We start from the raw sequence: 16,316 nt of genomic DNA, 5'->3' as shown, positions 1-16,316 counted from the left end.
CCATAAACCAAAAACCAACCAACCAAATGCAAAAATACACTAATAAGCAAACAATAAATAAACAAATGACTACGATGAACGATGTTTAATCGCATAAAAAAATTAATAAACGAAAATATGACGTCAGAAGCGCGCCAAAACCAACGGGGAGATAAAAAAGAAACACGCGGCTACAAGAGTATCAGAACGCACCTTAGTTTGAGGCTCCTTCCAAGCATACACCTTCTTGTACCAAGCAAGGGCTGATTCCTGGGTCATGAGAATGAGCCTTGGTTACGTGCCATAATTTTAAAATTACCAGACGACGCTACCTAGATACTGCCCTTGAAAGGCTGGAAATATTTATTATGGAGAATGTTAACTGTATTTTGTCGACATTGTCTGTCAATAGAACGCCTTGCAACAATCCTGGAAAAAAGTCCTTTGGGATAAAGGTGAAAATTTCAAACACTAACCTGCGTAGCAGTCATTTTCTTTCCAAGCGAGCGCGATAAGTAAACACTTAAATCAACATTCTACTTCGCCTCACGTGAAAAGATAGTTATGCTGTTTGGTACAAGTTTCGCTTCGCCTTCCCCCAATCCCTACCTCCTAACCCCCTCCCCCCCCCCCCCCCTTTTCAATTAATGTTGACTTGTAACTTGCCTTCTAGACATCTGACGTCAACGTTGTAGGAGAGAGGGGTGGGAACACGAATTTCCTCTTGGCGTAGTAGTAGATAAAACAGAAAATTAAGTTTGTCCCAAGACTTTTGTCCAGGATTGTAGGAAAATATAATTTACACGTATGTTCATCGTTCTTGTTTGAATTACTTTTGTTACATGGTAACTCAGCAATATGGAAGATCAATTCAGCAGAATTTTTAGATATCGTTTGATATTACAACATTCCAACCTTGTCAGCTATCTGTGCGAGCAACAACTTCGACAGTTTGACTGTCACAGTCGCATGGTGTGCTGATGACCATTATCCAAATGTTTAGACAGCGGAAACTGGCAGATGGCGCAAAAATGTTGACATCGGCCAGTCATAATTTTTGAGACGCATTTCGTAAAACTAAAAGCGTAGGAATTCTACAATCAAAGAAATGGCATCTTTCACCCACCTTCAACAGATTAGATATTTGGACATTCATAGGTTCTTTTACTACATCTTTAAAGACCTCAAGCTTGTAAAGATTCACCAAACACCTTACAGTGAAAAGTCAGAAATCTAATATTACATATGTAGTACGTTTAGAAAGATTAATCAAAGTTAACTGTTATCTGAACACCGTATATGGTCTGGGAGGAGTTAACAAATTACAATTGCCGCTAGTTAAGACAATAAATCATGGAGTTCCTTCATTTACCTTCTGTTCAATTAGGGAATAGAATGCTCTGACAGATGAAATGCGAACTAACGCTACGGTAAATAGTTTTAGTCGTTTAGATCGTATATATTATTTTTTTGGATAATCACTGTAACAATCGTATATAATAGTACATATAGATCTGTTTTCATAATTATTTCAGTAACTTATTTTTACTCTTACACACTTTATATTCGGAGATACTAGCATCATCTTGCTACTCTATAATCCGAATTGAAATAAAGTACCTACCTACCTACCTACCTACCTACCTACCTACCTACCTACCTACCTACCTACCTACCTGTACCTACCTGACTGGCATCATGATGAAACCACTTACGTAAAAGCTACACTGAGCAACTTAAGCTTAAGACTGATCTATACAAGCTCACTATTTTTTTTTCTCTTTTACCTTACTTAAGGATGGTGCCTACTTTTGCTACTATGCATACGTTCTGCGCATCTCGCGATGGTCCGAGAAAATCGGGTTCCTTAACGATGGTTCCTGCTAAAACAAAGATATTTTTGGCCGGTTTATAACGACGCGGGAAAAGCAGATCTTGACAAGGGTTATCGAAATCAGAAAAGAAAATTAGGAGTAACCATGCATTCTTTAGATATAATTAAGCTTCAATTTGGGAAAAAATCCATACACTGTTTTGAATTTTGGCGCTCTTTAGAATTCTTGTTGCTTAATTACCCCTAAAAGATGCGTGGTTACCACCAATTTTCCTTGCTAAGATCTGATTTCCTGCATAGTCATAAACCGCGCAAAAATGCTTCGGTATTGGTAGGCACCGTCCTTAAGCGATTAATTTTTGTTGTGACGCTATACATTGAAATTAGGTGTTCATTTAAAACAAAGATTTCTTCACGCTGTACAGTACCTAAATAAAGGTAAAGAATTAAAAACGGGCAACAAAGCAGTAAAGTTAACTTACTCCAAAAGATTTATCAGTCGACTAAGTTTCCCTCTGTCTGTGGCAGGGAATACCTCTCGGTATTTTATCATCAATCTCCAACAGTTATCTGTGAACTCTTTCAAAGACTTGATAAGTGATCGCTCCTGAAGGAAAAACAACACAAGATTACATGATAGCAGCGACTGGTCGCATCGATAAACTATTAGAGGCCTTCAGTTTTAAATAAGAGTACGACTTTTCAAATCTAGTTTGCGTGGCTTGGATAACCACTTGTCACACCAATCTTGTTTCTAGGGTCTCTTTATCCGCTGGTAAACAACGGAAGGAACGAGAGTTCTGGGATGTGACTGATTTTAAATTTGAAAGTCGTACTCGTACTTAATCTTGTACTCGTACTCTGATCTGAAGGTCCCTAATGTGACCTAAATAACAAACGCTCTGGCATTATTCTCCCTTATCAAGGCACCGAAACCCAAAACAAATGACAATGCTAGAAAGAGTACCTTAATATTAGTAAAAAGGCTACTTTGAGAGTCTTATCTTTAAGGTCTATGGAGGCTTTTGAACGTAAAATACGCCAAACAGAGCACATTCACTAGATTACTGTAAGTGCTTTGTAACAGAAAAAAAATTACCTAACTTAGAATACTAATGAGAGTGTAGAAGCTAGTCAATGAATCTCCTCATTAATCACAATAACTTCAAACCATTATTCGAAAGTAAATAATAGTCGCTAGCACCCTCAGAGAGCGTCCTGAAGACAGTGCAAACCAGCAACTGGGGTGATATCGCCTGTTTGGTCAAGAAAACTTGCCCAGTGCAAAATGCAATTTTCATTCTATTTGAATGAATGCTGAATTTTTAACAATTGCACAAAAAAAAAAGAACCAGCCAATAAATTAGTAAAATTTGTAGAAGTGTAAGTCAGTTTGGGACAAAAAATAAAGATGGAACAGCATCTAGCAGTCAAAATTCACTGGATGCAAAGCCTGGAAATGTAGCGTTTTACCCGGCATGGGAGGTGTTGGTTTTATGACACTCATCTTCGCTGCCATATTTAGTAAGTAATGCTCAATCTTACCTCTCTTTGACTGAGTTTTCCAGCTTTCCATCGATGATGAATTTCCAGCACCATGAGGTTTAACGAACTGTATTTCATGGGCTCCAACCAATGATGATGACTGAACAGACTCCACCTTCTAATGTACAAACCATTACACAACAGGTTAATAAAACTGTCCAAACTTCATGTTTGGTTTTCTCAACAGAGTTGATAAGGAAATTTGGCCATCACACAGAGATCCGAGTGCTGACCTGCTGAGCGCGGTTAGCCCCTCGTCTGAGCGATTCACTGACGAGGGGCTAACGCTCGAAACCTCAGCACTCGAATCTCTTTACGGTGGCCGAATTATAAACTCTGTTGGTAAACCAAACATTCGTTTCCACTCCCTACCGACGCAGCAATACGTTTTCGTTAGAAACTAACCTTGTACCAAACTTCAGTTAATAAACTCTATAGTGGAACAGATTACATCCTTCTAGCACAACACAATGACTGCTTGTTTATTAATTTACCGATAAACATTCAGGCATAGGATAAAAGCTACCTTACAAACAAGCTCAACTCACATGCTTGCCTGCTGGAGTTCTGTGAGTTCGTTTTGTAAAGCGTGTTGATGAAGAATGAATTCTGCTTGAGGACAAAGCTGATCAGAACTTCTTTTACTGCCTCCTTCCTAAAAAGGAGTATAATCATTTTATTTAATGAGACCATAAAAAAAATTCCCACAGCACAAAATTTTAAAGGTTCAAATGTCACAGACGTTTAATTAAGTATAGTAATCACACTTTTTCTCTCAGATTATGTTAACTATGAACAGTGATCATCTATGTGTACATGTACATGTAGTTACAAAGAAAAAAAAAACTTAATTTTAAACTTGGCTTAAGGTGGTTTTAATTTTCTCCTCTTTGTTGTGAATGCAGCCGACGTGGTCAGAATCGTCCAATTACACGTGAGGTTTTCCACGCGCTTCGGGATTACAGCTTTCAAGAGCGATGAGTATTTTGTAGCTCGGAGTTCATTTTTATATGGAGCGTTAAAATCGTACTGTTTACATGGAACTTTCGTCTTTAATTTCGACTCCATATTCCGCACTGAGATAACGTTACATTTGCAATGACTAGTACAGTGAGTCTGGTACAAGTGGATGGAAAATGTGCCTAAATTTTCGGTTTCAGTAAATTATAACACAAACAAACAAAGACAAACAAACTCAAAACAGAGCCAGCTCACCTGACTCTGTTCGCAGCCATATTTGATGAATTCTCTCAAAAACGCACCATGAATATCTATAGGTGTTGGGTACAGATGTTTGATCTCCTCTGGAATTTCTGGTCTCTGTCAAAACAAGTTACATAATAAAATAAGAAAACTCAGAGGCTGTAAACTGGCCCTTGTGCCTTACTTGACCCCACCTGACTCCAGAGTGTCGAGGAACCCGATTATATGATACACCCTGACCATAATGGGTGGCAGTGATGCTCCTGAAAAAACTGTTTGGCATTACATCACAGGAAAACCGAATTCATAGCACAACTTTGTTAAAATTTAACTATTGCCTCTTATAATCCATCAAATATTTTCGCTCACGCGTGATTGGTCTAAACGCCTCACGTGACCGAATATACCCCAGCTAAAACTGGGGAATATCCGAGGTTAGCATACCTCAGTCAACGACTATCGCGTAACGCGCAATCTGATTGGCTACACAGGTTCCGTCTATCGATTGACAGTTTGTCAGAGCGCGCGCGATTTAGCATGCATCATTGCACAGATATATCAAAATTTATGAAAAATAAAGATTTTTTTGCTTCATAAATCGATCGCTGAGGTATGCTAAAACAATTAGACGGCTCGCTCTCGGTTTCTATCGCCTTTGATAGTTGGCTCGGGCAAATGGAGGCTATTGTTTATTTATTTGCCAAAAACCCACTCGTACTACCAGAAATTGAACTCGAGGTTTTGCAACTTAGTTCACTTTACCACAATGCTGGACCACAAGCTACGCATTAAGAAGCATACACAAAGCAAGTAAATAGCGTGGGGATGCGTGATTTTAAAGGTTTTTTGTTTCAACCTTATAGATTTAATAATTATTCAGGAGATTACTGTACTTGACTACCCTTTCTATCTTTTCTTTCTCTCTTCAAATCTGTAAGTTTCGTTTTTCAAGGCTAGTTGTTATTGTAATCATTAGACTTTTGACATTAATAGAGCTACAATGTATCCATCCAATTTGCCTTGTACGTAAACCCAGCGACTACATACTGGCACACTAATATTTAATAAATTAAACACTTTTCTTCGTTAAATATTCAGCAAATTCCCTTCAAACAGTGTGTACCTGCATCCTCCTCTTTAGACAACCTTCTTTTTCTCTGCTGTTACACAGAAGATCAACATGAACATAGCAGAGACGAAGCATTTAGCACGGCATGAGCATGGGGCAAAGAAAAAAAAAACTGAGTACCCATTGTACAATGTACCAAACACAGCCAAGGAGGAATTCATCATAAGAAAGACACAACAGTAACAGCTACATGTAGTACATGTATCATCCTCTATATGTTTTATTGCAATGCATAGTAAGGCACCTTTCCAGTTGTCAAAGTAATTTTAATGTGGCAGTCCCCATCTACTCGTGATTTGGAAGAACGTCCTTCAAGTTTGAACCACTGGTCAATGCCATTTGATGGTATATCCTGAAAGAATACAACAGATAAATAATGAATGCTAGAACACGGGATACTGTTTATGACCACACAGCCCAAAGGGACCAAATGTAATAAATAACTAGAAATACGTGACTCGCAAAACCTCGCGAAGCTGGGGCTGGGTGGAAAGCCCTCTTTACTCGTATTGTAGCATCAAACGAGGAGATTAAAAGGCGCATAAGATTTTTTTTTTTTTGATGACTGATGGTGTTTTCGTAGTTCCACGGGCTAGTTTGCGGTTGAAAATCTATTTGTGACGCGACGTAATGTACAACGCTGCCGTGTTCGATGAATTTATTTCCCACGGAAAATTATTTACCGCGGCCACAAAACGTATAATTTCTTTAATGCAATCTTTCACAAAAAAGATTTCTAAAAGAAAGGGAAAAGATTCTGGAGAGATAGTTCTGTATCCAGTGAATATTGATAAACATTGCAGTTGAAATTTGATCATGCACGCATATTTTTTTCGATGTATGCAAATTTTGCTCCACAGTCTGACGTCATTGTGCGGACACCTTCAAAGATATAAACATATACACATATATATATATAAATATATTTTTCGCTCGAATAGCTCCGCTCGGGCCGGCTCGGCCCGACAAATTTATTAACCTCGCTACGCTCGGGCCTTCGGCCCTTGCTTCGCGAGGAAATAAATTAATAGACGAATTAATTAATAATATAATATTATCAATGATTAAACAAACAAATAAAGATAACTAACAAAGTTTAACCACATATTAACAAACACTACCTTGACAGGTATTTCAATAAAACCAAGGAAGTCATCAATATTGCCATCCTGAGCACATGTTGATTTCCTTGCAGATTGCATCACATCTTTAAAAAACCTGTTGAATAAATACAAACAAGCAAATAACTGTAAGTACAGCACATTTGCACACAGTAATACAGCATCTCCTGTTCAACATACATGACTGTATTGTCAGAGGCCCTTAAAAAGCCTTGGTTACATGCAATTTTCATTTCACATGATTTAAACCTACAACCCTAGCACTCTTGGGTCCCTATCACCTAAAGTAAAAGTCCTGTAATAAGATGTATTCAGCTGGCGCAGTAGATTAAGAAGCTCCAGGGTGCTTACATCCCCCCACTTGACACTCCGTCATCTTGTGGCTTAACTTTTTTCCTTTTACTTTTTAGCATTGAATTGGTATCATCATATTGTTCCCTGATTATGACCTATTTCTGGTCTAATCACTTTGGTTATTATGCATAGCTAGCGTACAGCACTGAGCCATTAGTGAAAATGTGTCCTATTACTCATACACGTTTAACAACATAACCCTCTGCCTCTATGCCATAAAACAATATGCATACTGGATGTTCTTGAAATAAATAACCAATTACGCAGTCAGGTAAAATGTTCAGTGTATATACCTTCCCATTCCAGAGATTCCTTTGATTTTAGAAACTTTGTTGTCTTCTTCCTTCAGCATTTCTTTGTCATCACAATCCCTTAAACAATAACATATATTGATAAGACAAATTTGTACACATGTTGCCTTGACAAAAGAAAATTAGCCTGGTGCCCTTGACAAAAATTATGCATAGCAATATAGCCCTATACCATATTTATTTGATTAATCACACTGGGCGCTTATTTAATTTTTGGCCCATGAGGGTGGGCGTGTATTCGAGGTGAGCGCTTATTCGAGGGTGGGGGCTAATTATTTTCCCAACATTTCCAGAAAGTGAGGACATTTTGAGAGAATAACAAAACAAGGGATAACAAGTTTATTTTGCTTCAACAAGACAAAACAAAAAGCTAAATCTAACATAATCGATATAAAAGTTCATTGACTACTGTATCTAAAACAAATTTTGGAACAAAACTGACGCTCCTCTTACTTCATGCTGGGCTAGTACAGAAATTTTTTTGTTGGGAGGGGATGGGGGTGGGCGCTTATTCGACAGTGGGAACTTATTAACTTTTTGGGCTTTCAGGGTGAGCGCTTATTCGAGGTGGGTGCTTATTTGAAGGTGGGCGGTAATCAAAGATTCACCAAGATTTTCAACTTGTCTGCTGAAAGATTCATACTCCTATAAACATACAGTTTTGCTGTTCAGGCATCCCTAATTGTCCTGCTGTACGCTGAACTACATATTAATTTGTATTGCCAGGTTTGGCATTTCATTTCAAATGACCTATTCACTTGACAACATTTAAAATTAAACACCTGGCTGCAGGACTTACCAAATATCAAGGTGAAATCTCTCGTTGTATGAATTAGTAACCTTCCTGTTTAGAAACAACAAAGAGCCTTGTCTATTATGATAATAATAAAGGCATTTGCTAGCTAGTCATAAGGTACACAAATTCATCTGCAGCGCCTGAGAGTCTGCCTTGCGGCAAATTTGGATTTATACATGCCAGTAAATAATCCTTATGGTGTTGTTAATTCAGTGTATGTTAGATCAGTTATGGGAAAATATTAATGAAGAAACAGAACTATAAAATGAAGGAGATTTTGAATCATCCCAATTATAAGTGTGAAAATATCTGGGCATTGACAGATCGAAACTTACTTACAAGGAGGGACTCCTTTGTCTCTTCAGGTCTTATTGCCAATAAATATTAAATGATCAAACTAAAGGCCTGACCTGAATACTTCAAGAGCCCTGTCCCCTTAGACGTTAGAGTACTACTGTCTGCTTTCAATGAAAAGGAAAGAGGAAGAGTCACCAGCATTTTCCATGGGAGTATATTTGTTTCTACAATGAACTGTGTAAAACTCGCATTTTGATTGGTCTAGAGGAGTTTGTGATTAGGGTATAGACGCACGATTGACGTCATCGAGTGGTGTGACCAGCGCATGTGATCAGAGTCTAGAGTCCAGCCAGAGCGACTGGTCAATAAAGTTTTGCAAACTGTGTTTGCGAGTAGCGAACAAACACAGGCAAATTTTCGCAGGAAAGGAAAACTGCCCAGTAAAAAATTGGACAAAGACCGTTGATAGTGACCTCAACCAGGATAAAAAAGCTTGAACTTTGTTGTGATGTGAAAAGGAAGCAAATATTTCTCGAAATACGTCGCCGATAGAAATCCGGTAATGGCGAGTAATCGATTTCAAATCGCACTGAAGCGACTAACATGCTGTAATATTTTGGGGTCAGGATTTCCTTCTGGAATAAAGGTTAGTTTTGAAAATATTGTTAGTGAAATTCTTTCGGATTATACTCTAATTTAGAAGATCACAATTGCATGTGTTTAGTAGTCTAAAACTGAGTTTGCTGGAAAGTTTTTGACTCAGCGCAGGCAACGCGATACTCGCTCACGAAATGTACGTGTTGAAATGTCTTGGTTATTGTATAAAACAAATAGATTCCATTTTGCCGTGGGTGTGTAAACTGATAACGCACAGAGGACTTCAAAACGTGGTGAGAACATCAGTCAGTGGCTCGTAGCGTACTTCTTTGTTCTCACCACGTTTTGACGTCATCTGTGCGTTATCAGAGTACAGACGCACGGCAAAATGGAATCTATTTGTTAAATATTTGTGTACTTTGCCGTAGCAAGAACAAAAAAGAACTGACTTTATGTTCCACTTTCCACTTTAAGAGACCATTACAATAATAATTTATTTTCTTTTGGTTGTTCTTGCAAAGTGAAATCAGCAAGATCTAGCAGTGTTCCTTGGTTGTTTCTAATAATTAAAAAAATTATCCTACTCCGCATGTTGGATATGAGATGATTGTAGCCAACTTGGTGCTAATATGCGCCTCTTTGGCTATATCTATCATCTCATATCCAATGCGTGCTCATGTTAATGATCAACTGACACCAAGGAGCTGCCTTACATTGTGAATATTTCATTCCAGACTGGGTTGAGGGTGTTTTCCTTTACTTGTGTCATGTGGATTGAATCTTCACTGAGAACATCCCTGATCACTGTCCTGGATTTCTTGCGTACTTTGTTTTTCTTCACCTTTTCTTCAGCTTCATTTTCATCTGTCATTAATCCTAACATGCAATAGGGATCACTCAACCCTGCAACATAATAACAAGATTTTAATGCTGCTGTCGTAGCTGGCTGGTGTTGTTGCTTTTTTTGTTACTGAACAACTCATTTAATTTAATTTTAAATTTTCAATAAAACTTTCACGAAGTAACAATATTAACTCTGAAGTGAAATGTATGTTCAAGTACATACAGTATACCGTACAATTCTGAAAATAAGCCCCAGGGCAGCAGGCTTATATTTTTCAAAGGTCTTTTTTGAGGGGCTTATTATAGGAGCGAAATTTGCATTTTAAAATTGGCTGGGCTTATATTTGGAGGGAAATTTGTGTCAGCAATTTTTCAATACGCAAATGACAAGGAAATCTCTGTGAAATGTCAACTTCAAACACAACAACAACAAACTTTATTGAAAATGTAACACAATACATACTGTAAAAGTCTTTCCTTGCATGCCATGGACTTAATTTTAAGAATTTAAAATATTTTTGTTAATTAAAAAAGAAAACAACAAAAAAAATTGTACTTTTGGTGCTAGCGGAAATCAAACCAGAAACCTTCGGCATGAGAATGTCGTGCCTTACCACTTGTGCAACACAGACCTGACTTATTTTGACCTGTCCAAGTTTACCATTTAATGATTGTTTTATGGCCTCAAATCATCCAGGGCCCATCGTGCAACGATTTTAACAACCAAACAACTTATTTTACATCACCCCCCCTCCCCCCCCCCCAAAAAAAATAAAAAAATTATGCAAAGGACCTTGCAGCAGCCACAGATGTTTCTCCATTGTATTTTCTCCTTCCATTTCATGCAAAATCCCTGGTTACTCAGGCCAAAATCTAGATCTGCTCAAGCCATTCAACATGGCTCTTTTCTCAACAAAATAAAAACATACTAAAGGCTATACGAAGGTTTCACATTCACGTTATCAGATAGTGAGCTTGGGCTGCCAATGGGTTATCTAATATTCCGTAGTAAAAAGAAAAAAAATGAAATTACGGTATCTCTCTGCCCTGGCCGGGACTCGAACTCGCAAGTGTTTTGGCCAAGTGGAACCCGGAGGTCTGGGGTGGATGACCAACACGCAACATACAGGGAAAAAATTCTTGAAGCATTGCGTCACACAAGTGATGGCCGCTTTAAAAAAAAATTTATTTACACATTATGTGTAAATAAACAATAAACAAATAAAATAGGATAAAATTATTATTAAAAAAATAATACAATACCATTTGCATCTTTTGCTTCCAAATTTCTTGCTTCCACAACTAAAAAAAGCAAAATAATGGGAGTTGTGCTCATTTATAACCAGTTTTATTTTAAAAACAATTCATGTCAATTACCTAATAAATATCAATGATATCAGCACTCTGAGATCACAAAAGTCAGGCTAGGATACGAGAAGTTGGCTGTAACACAGGTTCCCATCTACATGTACAATCCTGGCCAAAAATGTTGGGATGATTTCCAAAACTCGACAACTCCCTGCCACACATAATGTTGTCATGTTGCTACAACTGTATGTTTATGTACAGTCCAAATGATTTCAGTGGCTATCAACATTGCTTGGGGGTTCCAAAAATTCGCAATGACAGCACCACCAAGCTTATGGCGACTTGTTATAGATATCCAGAACACAAATGTACACTGCAAGTGTTATTTTCATATCTGTCCAAAAAAATATTGGCCAGGGGTCAATTTAATAAAACTTTTACACTGGTAGCTAAGGAAATGCACCCTTGTAATTACATATGCATGCAGAAAATGGTCTTGACAAACATTTTTAGAAGTCTGTAATGGGGATTATTGAACTCGTTTTCGAACTCCTTACTGAGTTCTTTCTTGTGTTCATGCACACCTAAAAGAAATTTGTGTTCGCACCTAAAAGAAAATTAATGGCCTAGCTTGTAAGTTACAAGTGTAAAAGTTTTATAAAATTAGCCCCAGGATTGTAGCTACATGTACACTTGTACTGTATTCACTAAGTTAAAAAAAAAAAAGGTGAAATACATGTAGGATTAAAAAAAAGGCAATAAAATCATATCTTGTATGAAAATTTTAATAAAAAGACAATTTAGTATAATAAAGTCACAAGCAAAAAACTTGCCTCTGGATCAGAAAAGTGAAACTTGAAATAAATGGCATACACCAGCCTGTTTGACATGGATACAGTATGTTTTCAAGTTATCAATGCTGCATAACATATTCTTCCAGTGCTCATTTTTGTAAAGAACTTTCAATTGCACAATTGTTTTCTAAAGAATTCACTTAAATTAAGACTCTAAATGTACAATCACAATGCCTTGTTAAAAGATGTACATTATTTTCTCACTTACATGTATGTAAACAACATGCACTACCAAAAAATATCCCTACCCACCCCATGGCTGGGTCGGGGGGATGGGGAAGGCTCTCAAAAACCAATTTTTTGTAAAAGGAAAACAGTATGAAGCTATGTACAGAAACTAGAATTTCCAGAGGAGTTGGAGGTTGTTTTGGAGGAGAAGGGGGGGGGGGGGGGGGATGGTTCAAACCAAAACTCTTCCTTGAGGGGAGAGGCATGGATATTTTGTGGAACATACAAATATGACAAAGTATAGTATAACTTCCAAATCTTACCTTCTACTTTCATAATACATGTTGGAGGCTAGGATAAAAAAAAAACGTAATTTGCTTTGTTATCAAATCAAAAACACTGTTGGCAGCCCTCTAGCAACAACATGTAATAACTTTTTTACAACCAGGTTATCTAGACATAGAGCATAAAATTCTACAGCAGCATAAAGCAGAGGAACTATTGAAACTGCCTTCAGATTTATTGGGAGGGCTGAGTTACTGATCACTTGATACAAAAATAGAGCATTCAATTAATTTTATACATAATTAATACACACTTCTCTCTCTTTGGCCTTTGCATATAGATTCCTGTGTTTCTCCTCTGATATGTTTAGACACTAGGAAGAAATGGTTTACAATGGATTAATATTATGTAGGTTCCACATTAAATATTATAAATATGTTAAGTAAGAAGTTTATCAAATAAATTTAAAAGAAATAAGGATAATACCTACTGTCTCAAAAAATTAGGTCGTTCCAGAAATCATGCATTTTTTTAAATTCACCAACAAAAAGTACGCAATGAGTTGAGCTTCTGGGGTGCCTCCGATCCATAAGAAATAATATTATTTGTCTCTGAAGTAGCAATTTGAAATATTCAAATTGTGTGCTGCCATTTTGATTAGCACTTATACATAGTAGCCTGGCCACATTTCTGTAACATCATTCTGTCCAGGAGAGTGAATGTGAATGAATATGAGCCAGAACACGTCTGGACATCCCAAGTGTTCTTTGAAATGACAGCACTCACTTTGGATTTTGGAGAGACATTTTGTATGGATTGGATGCACTTCAGAAGCTCAAAAAAGTTTGAGTAAATCAACCCAGTGTTTACTTTTTATTCATTTGATGGGTTAAAAAAAATAATTTGATTTCAGGAGTGAACTTCAACTTAAAAGGATGGTGAAAAAGAAGCTTATGAAGGATTTTCCATCAGGATTAAAATCCTCTGAGGGGTTCCATGAATATTATTCAAAGTGGACAACAAAAGCTGTTGCTACAGGTTATAGCACAATTTGACCTGCAGGCACCTCAGCCATCCACCCAGCCCTTTACCTACCTCCTACATGCACTTCTATCAGGTCAATAAATGTTGCGTTGGATAAAGGAGAACTCTAATCCTCTTTAGTTTGCAGAGTAAAAGAATCAAGAGTTTTCTGCAATTCCCACGTTTTAATTTAATTTGGCCCAAATAATTCTTAAGGGCTTTGATACATGTACATTTGAAGGGTCTTTTAATGTACATGTATGCAACTTAGACTACAATAATTACAATTGTAAGTGTAACTTTTACCTTGAAATCAGAGTTGTTCCAAATAAGCTGTATTTGGTCACAGACTGGTTATCATGTAAGAAAGTAAGCTTTGTATTTAGGTTTAGAGAAAAATGCTAAATAAACAAGAAATGCAACCAACAAATGCTCGATGGATTTATTTTGTTTATCATCACATTAATACTAAATACTTGAGTTAATTTAGTTTCATGAAAAATAATTCAGTCAATAGTGGGTTCTCTTCTGTGTTGGTCACTTGTATGTTAAAGGTGTGAGTGTATATGTACATGTATCATGGGGGTGGGAAGGGAGGGGCACAGGCTGTAAAGGGCAGACACCCACCCACCCACCCTGACTGATTGTTGGATGTATAAATTATCATGTGGGGGGGGGAGGGGATTCTTACCTCCTGAGCATAGACAAATAAATCCCCAGGGGAGAGGTCTTCTGTCTTTTTCTGAGCTCCAAGTTGATGAATAACGGTATACAGCAGCTCACAATACAATGCCTCACGCTAAAGACAAATTCAACAGTTTTTTGTTAATTACCACGTTTACACAAGTAAGATGAAGCTATTATACTGATCAATCTTACACAGGGAACCATGTATTTTAGGTCCAAAATGTGTCTAGACATTTATAGTTACAGTATAAAATATTAATGAAGATGGATTTCCAGTCTGGAAAGTGTTATCCACTTCTTGAACAACTGGGGTCTGTTTTTAACTACCGGTTAATGTTCTTTTGCCACTCTGACATGGTAAACAAGATACTCCGATTTCCTTTTTCTGAGTACCTGTGTCACACTGACTGACAAAAATTATCTATCAACTGAAGATACATATGGTTTATTTTTGCTATATGGAGTTAAATGCAATTTAACTTAATTAACGACTATGAGCAGGAGTTGTTGTTGTCTGTGCGTACAACAGCATCATAGGTATTACTACCGTATGTTAGCATTAGTGCAGTGGTTTTTCTCAGTGATGTGGTGTTTTTGGTGTTAATTAATGTATCAGCATCCACATGAAGCAATCCTGGATGCTTGTATCGCAGGCAGGGTTATGGTCAACAGGTGCACCTGTGGCAGTGTATGCGCGTGCCATGACACGTGCTCTCAGTTGCTCTTTGTTTGTGCTTGCACGGTTGTTGTGTGGGGCTAGGTTGTCTAGAGTTTTTCCCTCCCTCCCTCCCCTTCCCTGCGGCTACCTTTGTATCATTGGGAGGGTGGGGTTAGGGTTAGCAGTTTGTTTGTTTTTGCATATTAGTGTATTTCCACTGAGCCTAGGGCTTCAGTGTGACAGGTGCCTAGTCGAGCGTGGGGCGGGTGAGGCTCATGCTTGGGTTAGCGGTTTCAGACCCCAGGTTCTTGGGCACCCAACCTCCATTTGTGACTTACAGTAGGCGCTAAAATTTACCAATACACCTTGTACCTGTGTGTCAGTTAGGGTTGCTTCAGCAGCAACTGAGGACAGCACCTCTGCATCACAGCCCTCATCTTCATCTGAACGGCTTAGGCTTTCTTCACTGACAACTTCCTACAAAAACACCATCTTAACTTTGACCCTTGGCCTGAACAAATAATAATAATTACTGTGTCATTCTAGAAAATATGTATCCCTGGCCACCACCCCTCTGGAAAATATTTCCATTTTTAGCCTCACAATTTCCCTTAAAACTTTGGTGCCTTGAGACCCCTGCCCCCTCAGAATTTCCAGTGAATTTCAATGAGGAGGTACAGTAGGGATAATATTTTGGAACCATACACTGAATTACAGAATTTGTCAAGTAAACTTTGACAGGACCAGAAGACATCAATTAACTAGAGTACAGTGTAATCATGATCAGATGAAATATTGATTGCTTTCCATTTGGACCAAAACTTTCAGTCTCCATGAATTTTGAAATAATAGTTTAGGAATAGAAGAGTATTTTTAATTTGACTGAACTGACAGCAGAAAAAAAACCCAGACCAGTCACTGGTTTCCACCTGTAATGAAAAGCTGATTTTCAATTTTACAGACCAGAAACTCTGGAAAATTTGATCAAATGGAAAGCTCCCTTCACTTTAAGGAATTAGCAACCCTGTCTGGCAATCTACTCCTGCCCAGTGATGAATTACATCATGAATTTTAGAGAGTTGGGGAGGAGGGGGGGGGGGGGATGAGTCAATGATCACATGAAGAAATTTCACCTCAATCTGAGCTAACTTCAGCCCAGAAAATGCATTTACAAGGAATGAAATTACAGCCCAGGTTGAAAAGTCAGGAACTCAGCACCCAAAATCATTGCCATTTCAATCAATCTCTTACCATTTCTCACATGTAATTATTTTACAACCCAGCTAAAACAAAGCTTCTGACAAGGATGAAAATTAATATAACC

General features: G+C 37.7%; 1 protein-coding gene across 3 annotated transcripts in view; it reads right to left on the bottom strand.

The window, feature by feature from the left end:
- LOC146463048 (BAI1-associated protein 3-like) overlaps positions 1-16,316 on the bottom strand; it is a 36,184-nt gene that overhangs the window by 14,840 nt on the left and 5,028 nt on the right. For all 3 annotated transcript variants that reach the window (XM_085084938.1, XM_085084937.1, XM_085084936.1), the window contains 16 exons: positions 15,365-15,469; positions 14,339-14,446; positions 12,938-12,997; positions 12,663-12,690; positions 11,273-11,311; positions 9,880-10,069; positions 8,276-8,320; positions 7,459-7,536; positions 6,812-6,908; positions 5,935-6,042; positions 4,574-4,678; positions 3,907-4,013; positions 3,359-3,476; positions 2,296-2,420; positions 1,106-1,190; positions 193-249 (listed from right to left, as the gene is read on the bottom strand). In XM_085084938.1, the coding sequence (XP_084941064.1) occupies positions 193-249; positions 1,106-1,190; positions 2,296-2,420; positions 3,359-3,476; positions 3,907-4,013; positions 4,574-4,678; positions 5,935-6,042; positions 6,812-6,908; positions 7,459-7,536; positions 8,276-8,320; positions 9,880-10,069; positions 11,273-11,311; positions 12,663-12,690; positions 12,938-12,997; positions 14,339-14,446; positions 15,365-15,469 (1,455 nt within the window). The remainder of the gene's footprint in view (positions 1-192; positions 250-1,105; positions 1,191-2,295; positions 2,421-3,358; positions 3,477-3,906; positions 4,014-4,573; positions 4,679-5,934; positions 6,043-6,811; positions 6,909-7,458; positions 7,537-8,275; positions 8,321-9,879; positions 10,070-11,272; positions 11,312-12,662; positions 12,691-12,937; positions 12,998-14,338; positions 14,447-15,364; positions 15,470-16,316) is intronic.

This window comes from Pavona decussata, unplaced genomic scaffold, assembly GCF_977016875.1.
Source record: "Pavona decussata unplaced genomic scaffold, jaPavDecu1.1 SCAFFOLD_181, whole genome shotgun sequence".
Taxonomy (NCBI): domain Eukaryota; kingdom Metazoa; phylum Cnidaria; class Anthozoa; order Scleractinia; family Agariciidae; genus Pavona; species Pavona decussata.
Note: the sequence above shows the minus strand (reverse complement) of the source record. Positions and strands in the feature narration are given on the sequence as shown.